This window comes from Urocampus carinirostris, chromosome 2 (genome assembly GCF_059441175.1).
Source record: "Urocampus carinirostris isolate Australia breed hairy pipefish chromosome 2, RoL_Ucar_1.0, whole genome shotgun sequence".
NCBI classification, from domain to species: Eukaryota; Metazoa; Chordata; class Actinopteri; order Syngnathiformes; family Syngnathidae; genus Urocampus; species Urocampus carinirostris.
In genome coordinates this window covers 62,908,795-62,930,386 of record NC_142350.1, presented here as the reverse complement: position 1 = coordinate 62,930,386, position 21,592 = coordinate 62,908,795, and the positions used below count along the sequence as shown (strand labels likewise).

The 21,592-nt window shown below is 42.9% G+C and overlaps 1 protein-coding gene across 4 annotated transcripts in view; it reads right to left on the bottom strand.

Moving 5' to 3' along the window:
- Positions 1–21,592, bottom strand: part of dgkb (diacylglycerol kinase, beta) — a 157,354-nt gene that overhangs the window by 49,082 nt on the left and 86,680 nt on the right. For all 4 annotated transcript variants that reach the window (XM_088327479.1, XM_088327480.1, XM_088327481.1 and 1 more), the window contains one exon: positions 1,278–1,368. In XM_088327479.1, the coding sequence (XP_088183605.1) occupies positions 1,278–1,368 (91 nt within the window). The remainder of the gene's footprint in view (positions 1–1,277; positions 1,369–21,592) is intronic.

Below are 21,592 nucleotides of genomic sequence, written 5' to 3'. Positions count from 1 at the left end.
AATGATCAGGAAACTTTGCATCACTTTTAATGCATATTAAAAATAAATGACAACAACAACAACAACAATAACAAAAAAAGCTATTATTTGTATTGTCAATTATTTAATCTTTTTCCTCACCTGATTCCTGACCAATCAGGGTTGTAACTGTGTACTGTGAATGACGCGATATATATATCATTATAATATTATCCTTTAATTTCGTTCTGTTTAACTAGTGTACATTGAGATCTTTCAAAGAAATTTACCTCAAGTACTTCCTTTTCACCCAAGAACTGTTGTTTTTACCCAAAAGTTTTTAGAATGTGAGATCAGATTTAAAAACCAAAGATGTAAGAGGGGATACAACAATTGAAAAGCTGTTTTTAGGTTTTATATGGTTTACTAGGGGCAGCACGGCGGCGCAGTGGTTAGCGCTTGTGCGGCACAGTTCATGTCATGGGAACCTCCTGCGTGGGTTCAAATCCAGCTCCAGACTTCCTGTGCGGAGTTTGTATGTTCTCCCCGTGCTTGCGTGGGTTTCCTCCGGGCACTCCGGTTTCCTCCCACATTCCAAAAACATGCATTTCAGGTGAATTGGCTGGTCCAAATTGTCCCTAGGTGTGAATGAGCGAGTGAGTTGTCTGTCCCCGTGTGCCCTGCGATTGGCTGGCAACCAGTTCAGGGTGTACCCTGCCCACTGCCCGGAGATGGCTGGGATGGGCTCCAGCCCCCCCGCAACCCTAATGAGGATAAGCGGTACTGCTAATGAGATGAGATGAGATGGTTTACTAGATTAGAAGAGGACGGTAATTAATAGAAAATTAGCTGAAGAGCTGTGAGCCGCTGCGTCCATGCGCGCCGCCATCATCATTCGATCTGCAACCTCAGTGGAACTGTTTAAATCTAGGCTTAAAACACACTTCTATTCTATATCTTATGAATTACCTATATTTCATGTTGACAATATCTGTGTATTATTTGTCATTGCAACATCCGTTGCAGTCTGATCTTCTTTGGAAGGGGGATTACTTCATGTGCGGTCCCTTTTCAAGGTTTCTTCATTTTCCTCATGTTGAGGTTTTTGAGTTTTTCCTTGCCCTCATGTAGGTTTTAGATCAGGGGATGGTGTCATAAGAGTCTGTGGTTTGCAATAATCTCTGGTCTGTGCAGCCCTTTAAGACTCTGTGATTAAGGGCTATACAAATAAACTTGACTTGACTTGACTAGATTACAAATCTCAACCTAAACATCTCCTTGAGAACTAACAGAAATTCTCAGCAAAGGGCCATACTCACCTCGACCTCCAAGAAGTCGTGTAACTTTTTGCACGTTGCCGAGAAGGTTTCCGAGGTGCCGAACTCAAAGTACCACAGTTTGTTCTTTGTCCTGGGAGAGCAAAAGAGAAAGTGAAGATCAGGCCAAAGAACAGACCAGACATCAATCTTGCCACCTAGCCACGCATCTGTTAAAGGCGTTTGTGTTGCAAAAAGGGATTTCCTTAACGCTAGGAAGGAAATACAATTCGGTGATGCGCGCATTATTAATCTCCACGGAATACATGATGCGCTCCATTCGTCACTTATTGAGGGTGATGATGAATGTGGAGAAGGTGGATTTTCCGTGCCCGCCATCGAGGACCGCTCAGCAGGCGACAGAGGGTCGTCCGTGTGCACCTCGCAATTAACAGAAGACTGAAGGGGGGATGCACCCCATCGCGACGATCAATGACCTAACCATCTGTCTGTACTCTCTTACTGTATATCACATCACAGATATGCACTAAGGCCGGGTTTCATGTACAGTATAAATACCGTAAATTCCGGACTATAAGCCGCTACTTTTCTCCCAAACGTTCAACCCAGCGGCTTATTCAGTGATGCGGCCAATTTATGTAATTTTTCTAACGGCCGCCAGCGGCGCTTGAGTACAAAAGGTAAGATTGAGACCGGTGAAATATATATGCGCCGAGGAAGACTGCAACAACATACCCTCATCGTGCAAATTGCAAAAAGAAAGGCACATGACGCAGCTTTCAAGCTAAATGCAATCGCGCAGTCCGATAAAGAAGGAAACAGAGCTACTGTACGTACATTTTATTTTGCGAGCGTGTTAATGAATAAGGGAGCGTGGGACGACGTCTATATGACAGAGTCTCTTTCCCCTAGTGGGGAAGACGACTTTGAAGACGTCGTTTTAAGGAGGAAGATGAGGACGGTGTACCGTGATTTCTACAAGTATGTTGTGTTTTCTTAACGGACCCGTTTACTGTGTTGCGAGCGTGTTGCTAATAGCGTTTTGCTACACTTCACAGGCACAGTTTGGGATGAAAGTTATAATATTATTATTAAAGCTTTAAAAACTCTCTCGGTGTACCGTCTTTCTTTGTAAATATGTGTAACCATGTATAATATGTATTTGCAACTGTATATTTTTGTAATGTATTTATTTTAGAAACTTATTCTGATATGTTTTGCACGAGCAAATGAGAAAGAAGGGGTGGGGCAAACGCCGGTTGACGGGAAGTGGAGGAAAGGTGAGACGTGTTTGTGGACGCGGCCAACAATAGTGGATATATATTTTTCCCACCCTTACCTTTGGAAATAAACACTTTTTTCCTTGGATTACTTTCAACGGGCACCCGGACTCTGCAGATCTGCATCAAACCTTAAGTACCGGTATCATTTTCCGTTCATTTTGCCGGCTGTGTTTTTGGACTTTGTCGGCTATGGGTTAATTTTATGCTTGTGTTGCATTTTTTCAATGTGGGCGCATGCGTCTAATATACAGGTGCGGCTTGTGTATGTACAAAATCTGTTTTCCTCCCGAAATGTGGTGGGTGCGGCTTATAATCAGGTGCGCTCTATAGTCCGGAATTTACGGTACATAAATAATGAATCTAGGCTTTAAATCCCCAATATGACCCGCTATTTACTGTACATACATCGATTCAATATGTCCGGCTTATACGGGGTTGGGTTACCAGGGCAGCGGCCCCAGCCGGGAAGCCAAGCCTTCCTATCCCCAGCTCATCCAAGGGGATCCCGAGGAGTTCCCAGGTTAACCTGGAGATATAGTTTCTCCAGCATGTCCTAGGTTATATCCAGGCCCTTCTGCATCCCCAGAACACCTCCTGAGGGAGGCGTCCAGAAGGTATCCTTATCAGATACCCGAATCACCTAAACTGGCTTTTCTCAACGCAGAGCAGCAGAGGCTCTACACTGAGTCCTAACCGGATGGCCGAGCTTCTCAACCTATCTCTCAAGGGAGAGCCCAGCCACCCTGTGGGGGAAATTAATTTCAGCCGTTTGCATCGGGGATCTTGTATCAGGTAGGAACATAGATTGACTGGTAAATCGAGAGCTTTGCCTTTCAGCTCAGCTCCCTCTTCATCACAACGGACCGTTATAGGGTCTGTCTATCTCCTGTTTCATCCTACCCTCAATTCTGAACTAGGCCCCAAACTATTTGAAGTCCTTCCCATCAGGCACGATCGTATCTCCGACCCCGAGATGGCATGCCATTCTTTTCCGCCTGAGAACCATGATCTCCGACTTGTTAATGCTTTACTTCATCTCGGGCGCTTCGCACTCGGCTGCGGACTGCTTCAGGCAGAGCTGAAGATCACGGTTTAAGGAAGCCAAGATCATCACATTATCTGCAAAAAGCAAAGTTATGATGCTAAGACCCCCAGACTGGACCCTTTCCACACCATAGCTGTGCCTAGAAATTATGTCCATATGAGCAGAATCAGTCCAACCCCAACTGGAAATTGATCAGACTTATTGTCGGCAATGAAATGAAATGATCTGCATTTATATAGCGCTTTTCAAGTCAATGACTTCCCAAAGCACTTTACAATGTGCTCCACATTTCCCAATAGCGGCCTTGCAGCCTATTGCGCTAACTTGCGCTAACCTGCTTATTGAGGGTATTAGGGGTTCAGTGTCTTACCCAAGGACACTTCGACATGTAATACGTACAAGCCGGGATTCGAACTGGGATCCCTTGATCCCAAGACGAGCGCTCTACCTACTGCACTACTGCCGCCCAATGCGGACAAAACTCTGGCACCGGTCATACAGGGATCCAACAGCCTGGATACAACAGTCTGGTACCCCAAACTTCCTAAACACCCCCACAGGGCGTCCCGAGGAACACGATGAAATGCCTTCTCTAAATCTAGAAAACACATGCAAACTGGATGGTCAAACCATGCACCTCCAACGACCACAACAACCAGAGCCATTCTAATCTACCCCAGAGCCCTTGTCACCAAGGAGCTTTTCAACCTCCCCAGTGACTTCAACCCCAGAGATATGAGAGCTGGCTTCAGAGTTCCCGGGCTCTGCTTCATCACAGGAAGACATGTTGGTTGAATTGATGTCTTCGAAATAGTCTTCCCACCGTTTCACAACATCCTAGGTCGAGGTCAGCAACACCCTATCAGCAGCACCTTAAGACACCGGATGGACGCCGGTGGAGCAGAATTTCCTCAAAGCTGTCCGGAAGTTCCCCTCCATGACCTCGCCTAACTCCTCTCATGCCTAATTTCTTGTGATGTGTGTGTGTCTACTTTTTTTGTAGAGATTTACAACAACTTTTAAATGTTCCCAAATTTTTTATTTTCTTAAAATATTATAGTTGACGTTAGTTTTATTCATATAGAAACAATAATTGTGAGTTTTCAATCATTGTTTTTTTTTTCCATTATCTGTCAGATAAAAATTGGTTGTCATGATTACCAATGTGATGCACTTGTGCCCGCTCCTTTGGCGCCAACTGCCTTGGACTCTGATTGGCCCCCTGTCCCTATTTAAACCCACTCCTTTCTGTCACTAGTTGTCAGTCCGTCTGCGAACCTCAGTGTACTCTCGGCAAGCTTTTCAGCCCTGACTCACTCCTGTTTTGACTCCCGTCTGTTTCCCGGCTTCGACTCGTTTTTTGATCTTGATCACGTCTACTCTCCTCTCCTGGCTTTTGACTCGTTGCTGATCCCGACCACGTTTTTGCTCTCCTGTCCCGGCTACCGACGCCGCATTACATCACCGGCTCGAACGAGACGAAGACTCCGGTAAAAACAGGGGTTGGAGACTACGCGCTACAATAATAGCCGAACCATTGACACACACTGCTCACTCGATATGGAGTTTCTAGCAGTATCGTGCAGACCCTTCTATGTACAGGGAGAGAGTTAACTGTGGTCTTTGTGTTTGCTGTTTACTTTCCACCGCTAACCGTTTCGCCGGATGCTAACGTTAGCATAGCGGTAATTCTCCCGCCCGCTGCTATCAATAAACAGCAGCTTGCACACCCCAACGGAGCTCTATCGTCGACGGCGACTTTAATCGGGCATGTTTATGGACTGTACTCCCAAATCCATTCAATTGTGGACTGAGCAATTCGGAAAAACACTGGACTATGTGTAATGTAAGATCAAACATTCGGTTGTATCCGGCAACTCTGTTTGACCATCAACCGTCCACCGACCCCCCCCACCGGAGGAAAACAAGGACTACTTACAACAAAGTCAGTTAGTTCTTTGTTCCTTTGTCTCTTTGTTTCCTTATCCTCGCTGTAAATGTGGAACTGGAGTCGTCCAATTTCGTTGTCACAGCATATCCCATGTTGTAACAATGGCAATAAAGGCATATTCTATTCTATTCTATTCTATTCTACTGACGTGTTTTTTCCGCACACGACAGCGCCACATCCACGTTCAGAGCAACCTGTTTCCAGCGATCACTGGATCGTGTGTGCAATCTTTTCCTTTCTTCCCAATAAAACTGAGAGAAACATACGCAAGTGGGTCCTGTCTCCGTTCTGGTCCTGACATTGGTCTAATAATTAGTGTTTCTCAAAGGAAAAATAAAATAAACTAATAATAATAATACAATTCAAATATGCTAACAAATAATTAATTTTGCAAATATTATAATTACATATACAAAGAATAATTTTATTATTTCATTTCACTCCTTTTAACTACTTTACATATGTCCAACTGCCCATTTTGCACATCTGGTTAGCTGCTCCTCTTGCACTATTTGCACTACTGTAAAATACTATACATAGCCATAATTATTTAGTATATTATTAGTACTCAATACTCCAACTCAATACAACATTTTATTTATATCTGTACATTCAAGGAAACTGTGTGGGTCAGATGTATCGACATTTCGTTCTGTATACACGTGTACTAGAATGACAATAAAGTAGATCTGAATCTGAATCTATGAATCTGAACATGGCCAAGGGTAAAAAACAATTAAAATACCCTTAAATGAGGTTAGGTAATCTTTCTGGAGGATATAGCAGAAATAGATTTATCTTACAGTGTTAAACACAACAACAACAATGCTGACACCCAGATAGTAAATACAGTAAAGAATGACTCAGATGAACGGCAACGTATTAGTATAAGCAGAGGAACAATCACTAAATCATTGATCCCCTCATTAGGACTTTTGTCAGGACCATTTAGCCGCTTTATAGATGGCCTTTCATTAAGTCTCCTGGCAAGGTACGGCCACTCACGGCTGATTTATCGTAGGTCAATATGGGAAGGGAAGAGAGAGAGACTCGACGTGTTTGGATGCAAACAAATCAGGACAGTGTATTTATTCATTCATTCATTGTAGTCTGTGATTTGTGGGGTAAATAAGCCACAAGGTAAATTTGTTGTATTGTTGAAAGATGTCACACTGGATATGTAATCATGAGTCTAAAGGTTTTCAGCTATAACGTTTTTATTATTGCAGTCATTTATATCTCTTTCACTTCTGTAGTCGTAATTGACGCAGCATATGATTATTACTATATGCTGCTGCTGGACCTTAGTGCTGCCTTTGACACTGTGGACCATAATATCTTACTAGAACGGTTGGAAAAATGAACTGGTCTCTCAGGAACTGTCCTCTTATGGTTTAGATCAAAGGTGTCAGACATGTGGCCCCCAGGCCAGATCAAGCCCACCAAGGGATTTAATCTGGCCCGCGAGACAACGCATAAAACACTTTTCCATGTAGGTTTTTGTTTTTTAATACAGCTTTTTAGCCCAAAAGAGTTTTCTCTCTCCCTTTATCTCTTTCTTTCTTTGTTGGTTTCTATTGGCTTCCACTTTCTTTTTATTATTCCCTTTATTTTTCTCACGCTCTGTTTTTCATTTCTCTCTTTTTCTATTTGTCTCTATATTTTGTTTTCTCAGTCTTTCCCCCATTTTTTTCTCTTTTTCCCTCTTTTCTTAATTTCTTTCTCATCTTCTCTCCCTTTCTCTCTATTTCTCAGTCTCCCTTTTTCTCTCTTTCTCTTTTACTCAGTCTTTCTCATTCTTTTTTTCTCTCTTTCCCTCTAACCTACAAGTCTGGCCCCCAGTGAGATTTTTTTTCCAACACATGGCCCCCTGCAAAATTGAGTGTGACACACCTGGTTTAGATCCTACCTCTCTGATAGGACGCACTGTGTTAAATTTGGTGAAATGACATCTGAGCCTAGTGTTACCTGTAGTGTTCCGCAGGGTTCAATACTTGCCCCCCTTCTTTTCAGCATTTACATGCTTCCAATAGGTGATATTATTCGCAAGTATAATATCAGTTTCCATTGCTACTCAGATGACACTCAAATATATCTTCCGTTGGAGGAATCTGACACACTAAACTGTGGAAATTTGGAGGCCTGCCTCACTGAGATTGAAAGATGGATGTCACTCAATGTATTTAGATAGATAGATAGGTAGATGTCTAGATGTCTAGATAGATAGATAGATGTCTAGATGTCTAGATAGATAGGTAGATGTCTAGATAGATAGATAGATGTCTAGATGTCTAGATAGATAGATGTCTAGATAGATAGATAGATAGATAGATAGATAGATAGATAGATAGATAGATAGATAGATAGATAGATAGATAGATGTCTAGATAGATAGATAGATAGATAGATGTCTAGATAGATAGATAGATAGATAGATGTCTAGATAGATAGATGTCTAGATGTCTAGATGTCTAGATAGATAGATAGATAGATAGATAGATAGATAGATAGATAGATAGATAGATAGATAGATAGATAGATAGATAGATAGATAGATAGATAGATAGACAGACAGACAGACAGACAGACAGACAGACAGACAGACAGACAGACAGACAGACAGACAGACAGACAGACAGACAGACAGACAGACAGACAGACAGACAGACAGACAGACAGACAGACAGACAGACAGACAGACAGACAGATAGATAGATAGATAGATAGATAGATAGATAGATAGATAGATAGATAGATAGATAGATAGATAGATAGATAGATAGATAGATAGATAGATAGATAGATACTTTATTCATCCCTGTAGGGAAATTCAAACTTCCAGCAGTATCCTTTTGTTGAAAAATAAAATAATAAAATAAAGATATAGAATACAAAATACCCAATATAACGTTTTGCTATATAATAGTGCTACGGAAAATACACACTGTAATAAAAAGTAGGGTAATATGCAAATGTGGGGGTGGGGTTTAATGCGGGCTTTTACTCCCCGGGTGGAGTTAAAGAGCCTCATGGCATGAGGAGAGCCTCATGGCATGAAGAGAGCCTCATGGCATGAAGAGAGCCTCATGACTTGAGGTATATATTTGAAGCTATTTGAATGTTGGGAACACTGGGAACAGAAGTAGCACCAAATCAACACATGTTTATTTCATTTTTACCATTTTATCCTTACTCTTATTATAGTTATATTTTAAACATTTGATAAGCTGGTTAAGGAAGCCTTACGGGGCCGCATGGGACACGCGTGCTTTAGTTTGCCCACCCCTGTACTAGACCCAGTGTGAACAAAGGGCTAAGGATATGATTTTTATCACTAATGTTCCTTTGTTTTCATAAGCCTGCCCTTCTGGTATAAAAGCTTATGTCAGCCATACAGACTGCACATTTGTGAAACTATAGAGACTTGTTCTGTCCTCACATTACTGTAATTGTGATAAAAACTTCAACAGGTCAACTCCAGGCATTGTTTTAATCATTGTCCTCCTTCAATAATATAAATACAACAAAAAATTACATGAGTTAAGGGGAAAACAATTTATAATAATACTTAACATTTGGAAGATCCCAAAACTGTCCCCGTTGAACCCGATTTAGTCACAGGGATCTGCTAGCAAGCAGCGAAAGACAGAGTATGACAGGTGGACCACTCCTGACAATTCGAGCCACTTAACCTAACAAGCTAACAGCATGGCAACAAATCACCCGGCACCGTGTTCATTTTGTAATTAGCATCCCGATCGGAGTGCCGGATTTGTTCCTAAGCTAACAACGGTTCATCTCATTATCGGGATCGAGGTACTGGTGAGCATCTATTTGAGGTTAGTCCACTTTTGGTTAAGTAATGAGTTGATCTATAGTATAAGGGTGTCAAACTCATTTTAACTCGGGGGCCACGCGATAGAACAATCATTCTGTCGGGGGCCGGACAAGTAGATTAAAGAGAAAGAAAAACTGAGATAAAGAAATAAGATATATGTCTAACCACTTCAAAGAATGTGTGCTTTTTTCTTACAATTTGATTCTCTAAAAATGTATTTAAAATAATGAAATCATATTTTAACATTTAATGGTACCCTACCCAATTGTATAAACTGGATTACATCAAAGTCTCACCATTTCTTTACAAATATTTGTTGCTTGAAACAATAACCTCAGCTATGAATCATAGAAATTCATTTGATGTCAAATAATCTCAAAAACACTTAATCAATATGTCAATCAAATCCATGTTTTGCTTTATAAAATAACTCCTGCAAAACTAAAAATGCTTATTGAAACTAATATTTCTAGTATTTACAATTCACAAATTAGGAGAGATGTGCTCAGAAGGATGAAAAATAAGCCGTTTTTCTCTATAATCCCACATTTAATCAATACATAGTTTTAATATCTAAACATGCTTTGTCATACAACTGTCACGGTTGCCATGGCGCCCAGTTAGCCCCGCCTGTGTGGCGCCAGCTGCGGCTCATTGACAGATTGGCTTTCCCTCTATTTAAGCTCAGTGCTCTAACTTTTCCTTGGTCAGTCCGTCAATGAACCTCTGCCCAGCAAGACGTGGGTTTTGACTCGGTCCCGTTTCCTGTTGGTATTTCCTGTCCGGTATAGTTCCCGTTTATTTCTGTCCTGTTTAATATCGGTTTCCAGTTTCGTTCCCTTCTTTTTTTGTCCTGTTTATTATTCTCTCCAGTTTTCGTTCCCGTCTTGTTTGTCCTGTTTATTTTTGATATCCTGTTTCATTATCTATCCTGTCTGTCTGTCCCATCCTGTCCGGTTTCGACCCCATCTGTCTGGTATCAACTCGGGCAATTGGAACCGATCTCGTCGATCTCTGGCTTCCTGTCTACGCCAGACCGCCAGTTTCGTTCCCATCTACTTTTGTCCTGTTTATTATTCTCTATCTTCTCTTGTCCTGTTTTATTTCGATATCCTGTTACATTATCACTCCTGTCTGTCCCATCCTGTCCGGTATCGACCCCATCTGTCCGATATCTACTCGGGCAATTGGTATCTATCTCGTCGGCCTCTGGCTTCCTACCACTTCACGCCAGACTGCTGCCTAACGTGCATGACTCCCCATTTCCCGTAAAATAGAAGGCTTGTGTGAGAAACGTCATGCATTTGGGTCCTGATCCTGTTCCGGTTCTTGACAACAACAAATGTTGTTACTGACCTAAGTATGACAAGAACAAAAGCTTTAAAGGGCCAATTTTGACAGAGGGGCAGGTGCTCTAGCACCGCCTACTGTCTAACTGTGCACAACATTGACAATAATAATCCACGTTCGTCTGGGCTTTTATTTATTAACATAAACCATAGTTGATTATAAGCTGGATTTAGTATTTTACGATTTTATAAAAAAAGAAATGTTGCCTTAAAAAATTGCAGAGTTCAATTGAATTACTGTACTCTGTACAATGATTGGAGTGCCGCAAATGGCCCCTGGGCTGTGTTTTAAAGCGACAGTGAGTATCATTCAGCAGTTCCTGGTCGTAAAAACAAAAGGAAATTGTTAACAAAACAATATTGAGTTCAATAATAAAGCAAAAATACATAACCTATCATATAAACATGCATTTTTAAAATTCATAACAAGATTTTCACAAAATTTTGCTCCTACGGGTACCCAAAAACCTCAAAAAGGCTGAAAAGTAAAACAGTGCATTTTGGTCACTTTGAGGCTCCGTAGTTAGTATACTTCCTTGTGCTTCGTAACACTCATGGTCAAGTGCACTACCCCTTACGCCGACTTCTAGTGGTCAAATAATACACACTGTCCCTTTAAGCACCCTTGACAGACAAAACATGATAAAAAATAAATACAAATAAAAAAACTGCTGTTACTTTTAAGCTACTGCATCTCAACAGGACGTCATGCAAACTTAATGACGTCTCCCGCGGGAGCGATGAGTAGACAAAAACAATGTTGCTCGAATAATAAAGCGGGCAAACGTCAAACCGACGGCATGCCACTTGACCTGCAGTGTTTTAATGTTGATAGCTGCCTGGTCACACCAAGTAAAGGCAGGGGTGTCAAACTCATTTTAACTCGGGGGCCACACGATAGAAGAAATGTTCTCTCGGGGGCCGGACGAGAAGATGAGAGAGAAAGAAAAAGAGAGATAAAGAAATAAGAGAAGGGCGGGACAAAGAAAGAAAAAGATAGAGGGAGAGAGTGTGAGAAACAGAAGATAAAAAGTCATGAGAGAGGGGGAAAAGGAAGGGAGATGTAGAAAGAAATCCAAAGAGAAATAGAAAGACAGAAGGAGAGAAAAGGGAAAAGAAAGCAAGAAGGGTAAGAAGAGAAAAGAGAGAAAAGGGAAAAAAGGAAGTTAGAGCAAAAGAGGTTAAAAGACACAGAGAGAGAAAGAGACAAAAAGTAACAAAGAGAAAAAGAGACACAGAGAGTGAAAGAGACAGAGACAGAGTCAGAGAAAAGGGGTGGAAAGGAAAGAGAGAGAGAAATAAATATAAGTACAGTGTCTTTGTGAGAGGCACCTTTCTTTGGCAACATCAAGTTGACATATTTCAACCTGCAGCTTGTTTTTCTCTTGCGCTTCTCTGAGTGTTGTCTCGCGGGCCGGATTCAACCCCTTAGCGGGCCTGATCTGGCCCACGGCCGCCTGTTTGACAGCTGTGATCTAAGCTCATGAAGTTATGCTTTGTATAACGTGCATAAATATGGCATTGTAGCTATAATCTTATCCAGACGCTCCCCGACTCATGAACATTCGACTTACGAAAAACGGTAGATACGAACATTTTTTTCGGGATGTGGAAAAATATCCGGACATTGCTGTAAGTTCAATTTTGTATTGTGTGCACCTTTTCCCAAGTACAGGACATTACTGCAGTGCTTCTTTCTGCCACTAGCGGCGAGATAGCTGGGATGGGCTCCAGCACCCCCGCGACCCTTCTGAGGATAAGCGGTGCAAATAATGGATGTTCGGATGGAAGTTTGAAGTCTAAAATACGGCAACATGTCAAAAAGTTTTGGAGGGGCCTATTTTTTTGCAAGATACTGTAATTTGTGTCAGTTTTGTGTGTGTCAAAACCAAACCTAAGCCCTTGGTTTCAAAAGCTATCAAGGTGAGCGTGGCACGGTAGCCCCCAGGGCGAATCACCCTTCCGTGCTCTTTACACTGCTCGCCCTTAACGCAACACGGCCTCCATTGATTTTCTCCGCTACTGACACTTCATCTAACACACGGTGATCTACGACCTTATTCGAGCGCTAATTTTTTCCTGATCAGAGGTGATAAATATCGCGTGGACGTAAGCAACTCTTTGCGTGCCGCACGGTCGCACGGCAGTAGCGTTTGAGCGCCGGCACGCTGGCGGCGTTTACAGGTCAGTTTGAGAAACGACCTGAGTGTGGGTAGAAGAAGAAACATGCGCTTCGGTTTTAAAAGCAATGGCCAAACTTGAGGCACTTGAAATAAGCAGAGGCAAAGAAGGAGGAGACCTATGCAGGCACGGAGGGACCACGCAAACTCGGCACAGGAAGCTGGATTTGAACCCATGACATCAGGATTGTGCTGCAGATGTATTGACCCCTCTCCACCGAGCCACCATCTGAAGGATTACTCTCACTATATATGACTATATTTTAAATCATGTTTTTTTGTGGTTTAGTTGAATAAACATGGGGTGTTTTGAGTACAGACGCTCCCCTACTTACGACCATACGACTTATTGTCACGGTTGCCATGGCGCCCAATTGGCCCTGCCCGTGTGGCGCCAGTTGCGGCTCATTAACAGATTGATATTGATACCTGATACTGAATACATGAGCAGGATACCAGAGAGACGGGTTTGTTACCGGATACAGGATGCACGAGCAAGATACCGGACAGGACGGGACAGACGGACTCGATACCGGATACAGGGTGCACGAGCAAGAGACCGGACAGGACGGGACAGACGGACTCGATACCGGATACAGGGTGCACGAGCAAGAGACCGGACAGGACAGACGGGATTGATACCGGATACTGGATACACTAGCAGGATACCAGACCAGACGGGACTGAAGGGATCGGTACCGGATACAGAATGCACGAGCAAGATCCCGGATAAACGAGCAGGATACCGGACAGGACAAACAGGATCAATACCAGATTCTGGATACACGTGCGAGGTACCGGACAGGACGCTGTTGATACCGGATACAGGGTGCACGAGCCAGAAACCGGACAGGACGGGACAGACGGGATCGATTCCGGATACTGCATATACGAGCAAACTACAGGACAGGACGGGACAGACGGGGTGAATAGCGGATACTGGAAAAAAAATGAAATAACACTGCAAAAATGCATAATATGTTAAAATAACAAAATATAAAGAAATAGATCATTTTATAGAAATACACAAAAATATCTGGCAAAATAAAAGATAAATATACAAAAAACACACTAAAAAAGAAGCTAAATAAGGTAAAATATTAGAATAATACTTAAAATTCAAAAATTGAACTGCCAATGATTCTTTTTTTTCTATATTTTCACATGAGAATTAATCTATCACCACCAAAAATACCTTATTTTCTTTTCTGTTTATAATTAAGTTTTTAAAAAAATCTCTGAACAAAAATGGTGTGACTTTTAAGTGTGTATGCGTACCTGCTCAAGTGTTTTTGTGATTGTTCCCACTCAGGGTTGGGTAGGGTTACTTTAACTGGATTACTTTCAATTACTTTTGGATTACTCCAATAGCAAATATGCTAATAAAAGACAAAACAAACTAAAAATGAATAAAAAGAGTAAATTTTGTGCAGGCTTGGGGAGAAACAGAACACATGGAACGGCAAAAATGATGTTGGCAAGCTGTTTGGATTTATTTTCATTTTGTTTCTGTCGCATTTTATGTTAATTTTGCCGTGATCAAAGAGATCAAAGCCAGGAGAGAAAGCTTACCACGTGTTGTAAGTCATCGTTTTATTCATATTTAGTTTCTTTTGTCTTTTATTAGCATATTTGGTATTGGAGTAATCCAAAAGTAATTGAAAGTAATCCAGTTAAAGTAACCCTACCCAACCCTGCTCCCACTGAGCTGTGGGACAGAGGCCACAGGTGAGTTACCTCTAAATGACACACGAGTGGTCATTCATTATAAATGACACTTGGGTAGCACAAACCATCTCATCCTCAAATGAGGTCCGAGGACGGCACACAAACGCGCAGACACACACGGGGACAGGCAGACACACAGGGGCCCACCGCGGCGTGGCCCCCATCCAGCACACGGCGGCGCTTTGATGAAGACGGCTCATTATGCTAAAGAGCGCCGCATGGCCAACCTTCCCCGCGCCTTCGGGAAAGGTTAACTCGGGATGGTTACACAGCGCAGCCGGGGCCTGGTGGCCCCCGAGAGGGCGGGGCGTCCCAGGAGGGGCCCGCTTAGGAACCTTAGATGTCTGGGGACCTTAAATAGAAACCCAAATATCAAGGGGACATCAAGGCGGCGGGAAAGATCCCCATTTAAACAACACCGCAGGAAGAAATAATCAGTTTTTTTAAATAATATTTGCAAGGTGAACGAGTGGTTAAAGCAGTGTTTTTACCTTTTGTTTCAATGAGGGGACATGCGGTTTATAGTCAGGTGCAGCTTATATTTAGGTGCGCCTTATAGTCCGAATTTTAAGGTAGATTAAAAAAAATAATAGTAATCTGCTGCAGCCTACCTATATGGATGAATGTTAAAGTCACTCGCCTGATAAAAAATATCAAAGATACTGACAAATGACATGCCTTTTTTGGGCTACCGTATTTTCCGCACTATAGGGCGCACCGGGTTATAGGGCGCACCCCTAAAAAATTGTTTTTGGTCCTATATCTTCCATAGATAAGGCGCACCGGATTATAAGGCGCTACAATGGGAACGTCGACAAAACAGTCAGATGATTCAGTCAAACTGATTACCCCCTTAACATTCCCAAAGCTTGCAAAGAAGCAAATTTGTGTCGTAGACACGTGCGGATGCGGTGTCCGTACGATGTCACTTAAATGCGTCATTTCAAATATCATTCGGAAGGTTGAAGTCTTGGGATTCAAGAAATGCCAAACATTTCTATGTTTCTATTTTCTCTTTCGCTCACAACTTTACTGTGCATATGACAATAAACACTTGGAATTGAGTTGAATTCACTCAACTCATCACAGCAACATCAAGATCGTTCTAAAACAAGATACCGGGAAAATATAAAGCCGCATAACTCACCTAAGTTCTCACGTTCAATAATGATACGCAATCATGGTCTTCTTACAACCGTGAGTGAAGTAAATCCAGGAGAGTAGAATATTTACAAATACAGACTAATGAAACATGTTTCTTTATGGCGTATTGTAGCAAGCTTGCTACGCCATTGCTAAACTCGGCCGATTGAAGGGTTTGTTTTGGGCATCTCGCCAATCCGAGGCTCCGAATAACTTCAGCCAATAGTGATCGATTCAAATGATGATTGACACATTGGTTAGCCAATGAAACGCCGGTATATAAATCCCAGCATACACCGCGGACTTGCTACGCCATTGCTAAACTCGGCCGATTTGCAGGGTTTGTTTTGGCCATCTAGCCAATCCGAGGCTCCGAATAACTTCAGCCAATAGTGATCGATTCAAATGATGATCGACACATTGGTTAGCCAATGAAACGCCGGTATATAAATCCCAGCATACACCGCGGACTCGCTACGCCATTGCTAAACTCGGCCGATTGCAGGGTTTGTTTTGGCCATCTAGCCAATCGGAGGCTCCGAATAACTTCAGCCAATAGTGATCGATTCAAATGATGATCGACACATTGGTTAGCCAATGAAACGCTGGTATATAAATCCCAGAATACACCGCGGACTTGCTACGCCATTGCTAAACTCGGCCGATTGCAGGGTTTGTTTTGGCCATCTAGCCAATCCGAGGCTCCGAATAACTTCAGCCAATAGTGATCGATTCAAATGATGATTGACACATTGGTTAGCCAATGAAACGCCAGTATATAAATCCCAGCATACACCGCGGACTACTCCACGTTCGGGGTAAAATCGAGTCGGCGGCTGTTGAGTAAGTTGCGAGACCTTGCGAATTTAATATTGAGCCATATATAAGGCGCACTGTGTTATAAGGCGCATGGTCAGCTTTTGAAAAAAATTTAGACTTTTAGGTGCGCCTTATAGTGCGGAAAATACGGTAACTTAAAATTGGGCAATTTCCTATGGCACACTGAACAAGCTCTTACGGAACACTAGTTGACAAACACTCGATTAAAGTGTCAGATTCAGATTCAGATATACTTGTATATACTATATTATACACGTGTATACAGAACGAAATGTCGAGACATCTGACCCGCACAGTTTCCTTGAATGTACAGATATAAATAAAATGTTGTATTGAGTTGGAGTATTGAAGTACTAATAATATACTAAATAATTATAGCTATGTATAGTATTATACAGTAGTGCAAAGAGTGCAAGAGGAGCAATTGTTCTGACTATATATTATTAAAGGGCAGCACAGCGGTGCAGTGCTTAGCGCGTGTGTGGCACAGTTCTGAGGTCATGAGACTGAACCTCCTGTGTGGAGTTTGCATGTTCTCCCCGTGCATGCAGGTCAGGTTAATTGACCGGTTTGAATTGTCCCTTGGGGCGGCAGTAGCTCAGGAGGTAGAGCGCTCGTCTTGGGATCAAGGAATCCCAGTTCGAATCCCGGCTCGCCCGTGTTACATGTCGAAGTGTCCTTGGGTAAGACACTGAACCCCTAATACCCCCAATAAGCAGGTTAGCGCATAACATGGTTGCAAGGCCGCTATTGGGAAATGTGGAGCACATTGTAAAGCGCTTTGGGAAGTCATTGACTTGAAAAGCGCTATATAAATGCAGATCATTTCATTTCATTTCCTAAGCGAGTGAATTGTCTGTCCTAGTGTGACTGTCTGGCAAGCAGTTCAGGGTGTCCCCTGCCCACTGCCCGAAGATAGCTGGGATGGGCTCCAGCACCCCCGCGATCCTACTGAGGATAAGCGGCGCAGGTAATGGATGGATGGATGGCTGAATTATTAAAAAGTAATAAAAAATCATAAACTTCTCTTCTGATTGCCCCAAATGTACATTGAAAAGTTAGTCATTTTGAGATTTGAAATTTGGACCGGAGTTGCAGCCATGTAACACCTTGGAAAATCTGTCAACACCTGGCATGTTGTTAGAGTGGCCAGACTGGTGTTGAGCCAAAAAAGATTACCCATTTGAGCTACGGTCAAATAACAAGGGGCTGCCGAGATGGAGACCGAAAATTGGGCGCTGCCAGAGAAGTGCTTATTGGGAAGTGGAAACTGCTCGGTTTGGAACCTGAATGCTAACTGGGGGGAAAAGCAGCATGTGGATGACGTTAAGAGAAAGTACACTCTCAAGTTTAACAAGAGCATTTATGTTTGCTCCAAGAGAAAAAATTATTTAAACAAATAAATGCTACTATAATTATCTATTTCTATTGATAAAAGGGCACAAAAAAGGAAAGAATCACCCCTAAACAGAAGCTTCTGGTGTCCTTGTACAAAGAAACAGTGGGGAACATTAGGGCATACGGCATTTCCGTGTGGTAGACTATTTGGACTGGGAGCACGGCAGCAGACAGGAAAAAAATACTGAGAGTAATCAACACAACCACGAAAATCATTGGCTGCTCTCTGCCCAGTCTGGAGGACATTGCCGGCTAGAGATGCCATATGCTATCTCTTTCATCGTGGACATGCACCTACGATGAAAGTTTCAGACCCCTCCATGATTTCTAAGTGGGAGGAATAGCAAAATAGCAGGCTTTTCAAATACATACATACATACATACTGTATGTAGATAAATAATGTCAGGACCAGAACGAAGATAGGACCCACTTGCGTGTGTTTCTCTTAGTTTTATTAGGAAGAAGGGAAAGGGTAGTATACACGTTCTGTAGATCGTTGATCATGGGAAGCAGGTTACTCAGACGCGGAAGTGCTATTTCTGTGGCGAGCAAAGGCAGTGTCGAGAGCAGGGAAAAACAGATTGATGGCCAGGACGGGGGAGCAAGAACGTAGTCAAGTTCAGAAAAGGAATCGGAGCCGGGAATCAAACAGGAATCAGGACAGGAGAGAGTCAGGGTCGAAACGCTTGCCTGACGTGAGCTGAGGTCCGTAGACGGACTGACAACCGGTGACAGAAAGACGGGGGGTTAAAAAGTGACAGGGAGCCAATCAGCGTCCGAGGCACTTAACGCCAAAGGAGCGTCGCATCAGTAATCATGACAAATACAAACAGTAAAACGTGTTTTAGAAAATACAAGAAACATAACGGATAAAATGGGGAAACTAACAAACCTAAAAACAAAAACAGTTTTCCTATTTCGAGATATTCTCCTCAATTTATTTTACTTGTGCTTTTCCAGTGTGGCAGCCTTTCAAAATATAGGCAAATTTGCAGCTTTTTTTTTTTCAATTTAACGTCACTGTGCAGTTCTTTCCCAGGGGCATTACCCCCTAAACGAGTGCACAAAACTGTAAACATAACTTGTGACTTATTTGGGTTTAAAAAAAAAAATAAAAAAAAATTGCTGCTAAAAGTTATTGCGCAAAACTGGAAAAAACTAAAAAATGTAAACCTTGTGACTTATTTGGGAAAACAGTTTGGGATGTCCCCTTTTCATTGGCCGAAGATACCTGGGATGAGCTCCAGCACCCCAGTGACCCTGGTGGAGATAAAAACTGGGCACAAATGACTTATTTGGGTTTTTTGTCAAGGCTAAATGTTATTGCATTGTTTTTCATTGCATGATCCTGGCCATTATTTCTTGTAGGACCCCTCTATAGATATGACAGTTCCAATATATTTAAATTTGGTGACAGGTTCCAGCCCTCTGTGATTGAAGGTGAAGCTTGTGGTGATACCTTGGGAATTGTTGGTCATTACTTTTGTTTTTCTCTGTGCTGATTTCCATCCCATATTGGGTTGATGCCTTGCACTGAAATCAAAGATCAGACTCATGCAAGCACTCGTTTCTTCCATCTTCCTGGTGAGACATGGACTCTCACAGCAAAACTGGAAAATAAAATCCAGGCCTTGGAGATCTGATGCTACAGGAAACATTTAGGCATCAGCTACTGCACCACTAGAGGGCCCATTGGACCCAATGAAGATCTGTTCTCAACTGTGAAGACCAAAAAATTCAGTGGTATGGTCGCAAGATCATCAGGACTAACCAAGATAATCCACCATGGCACAGTCCAAGGGGGCAGAAGGGTAGGAAGACCGAAAAAGAACTGGGCCGACATCATTAAGGAATGGACTGGTGCCAAGTTTGCCACCACCCAAGAACAGGCCAACAGTGGAGAAGGCTGTCCAGAGTGGCGTCCTTGTTGGTGCCCCGACCACCCATGCGGTTAAAGGATCTGTGAACCGTGAACCATGTGACACGGTTGCCATGGCGCCCAATGGGCCCCACCCGTGGGCGCCAGCTGGAGCTTGTTGTCAGATTGGCCCCCGGTAAGTATTTAAACTCTGTCCAGTCAGCCCCGTTTTGTCGGTCCGTCTGCGAATCTCCGTTTTTATACTGCAAGCCCCGTTTTTTGCCTGTCCAGTGTCTTTTTGCTCTCGTTCTTCTCCCACTACAATCTGTTTGATCTCACCACGGCTACTCTCCTCTCCTGGTTTTCGACTTTTTTCCGTTCCCGACACCGCCATCGCTCGCCACGGAAGTCCCACTTCCGCGGCTGAGCAACCTACTCCCCGCGACTAACGATCTCCAGATCGAGTGTGCGCTCCTTTCCCTTCTCCCCCAATAAAACTGTGAGTAACGTTACGCGAATGGGTCCTGTTTCTTGTTCTGGTCCTGACACCGTGATTGTTACAATGCCATTTTTTTCCCATTCACAATCTTTGTAGTTCTTTTGTATCCTGGTAGTCGTTTATCTTTTTTTCTTTAAAGTCTTTATGAACAGGTTTACCCTGGAGTGCCATGTCTAATCTTGTTTCATACAATTTTTCACAACGCAGATATCAATTGTCATGATTATATATGTGAATCCCCTGTGCCCGCTCCAACTCCCTCGGACTCTGATTGGCTCCCTGTCCCTATTTAAACCCACTCCTGTCTGCCGCGTTTTGTCAGTCCGTCTGCAAACCTCAGTTAACACTAGGCAAGCCTTTTTCGACCCTGACTCCCACCTGTTTTTGCTCTTATTCGTCCCCCGGCTTCGACCCGTTTTTGATACTGACCACGTCTACTCTCCCGTCCCGGCTTTCGACCTCTTTTTGTCTCCGACCACGTCCACTCTCCTTTCCTTGCTTACGACTCGCTTAGGACCCCAACCACGTTTTTGCTTTCCTGTCCCGGCTACTGACACGTTTTTCCGTTCCTGACACCGCCATCGCTCGACACGGAAGATCAAGTTCCGCGTTCAGAGCGACCTGCTTCCCGCGTCCAAAAACCACCGGATTGTGGGCGCAACCCTTTCTCTTTCTTCAATCAAACTTGTGAGAAACGTAATCCAAGTGGATCCTGTCTCCGTTCTGGTCCTGACATCAATGACAATAAAGACGATTCGATTTAATATAATAATTTTTGCCCCCAGGCCAAAGTGAAAAATAAATAATCCCAATGACAGAAACGAAAACAAAATACGATTTGAAAAAAATCAACAAAAAAATGCTCTACTGTTGAAAAAAACAATAAAGCCATTTTTACCACTCTGCGGCAGTTCAACAGCAATGCAGAAACAAAGCTTGAATAATTCACAGTGACACGTAGCACAGCCCCAAGGTCCAAACTTCCCAAACCTGCCTATGTCTTTATTCTCCCGCCATCCTTCCTTTTCCCCTCCGAGTCACAGATTAGCGGTAATTACATCAAGGATCAGCAAAAAAAAATGTCGGATGACGATGAGAGGGAGGTTATAGCTTAAAGACGGCGGTGGAATATTGCTGGTGTGGAAAATAAAAAGTAAGTAGGAGGAGGAAAGACGCTCGGCCTCTATCGCGGGCCGGCTTGATTGTCTGCTTTTAATCCTCGACCTCATTATCACCTCCAGGTC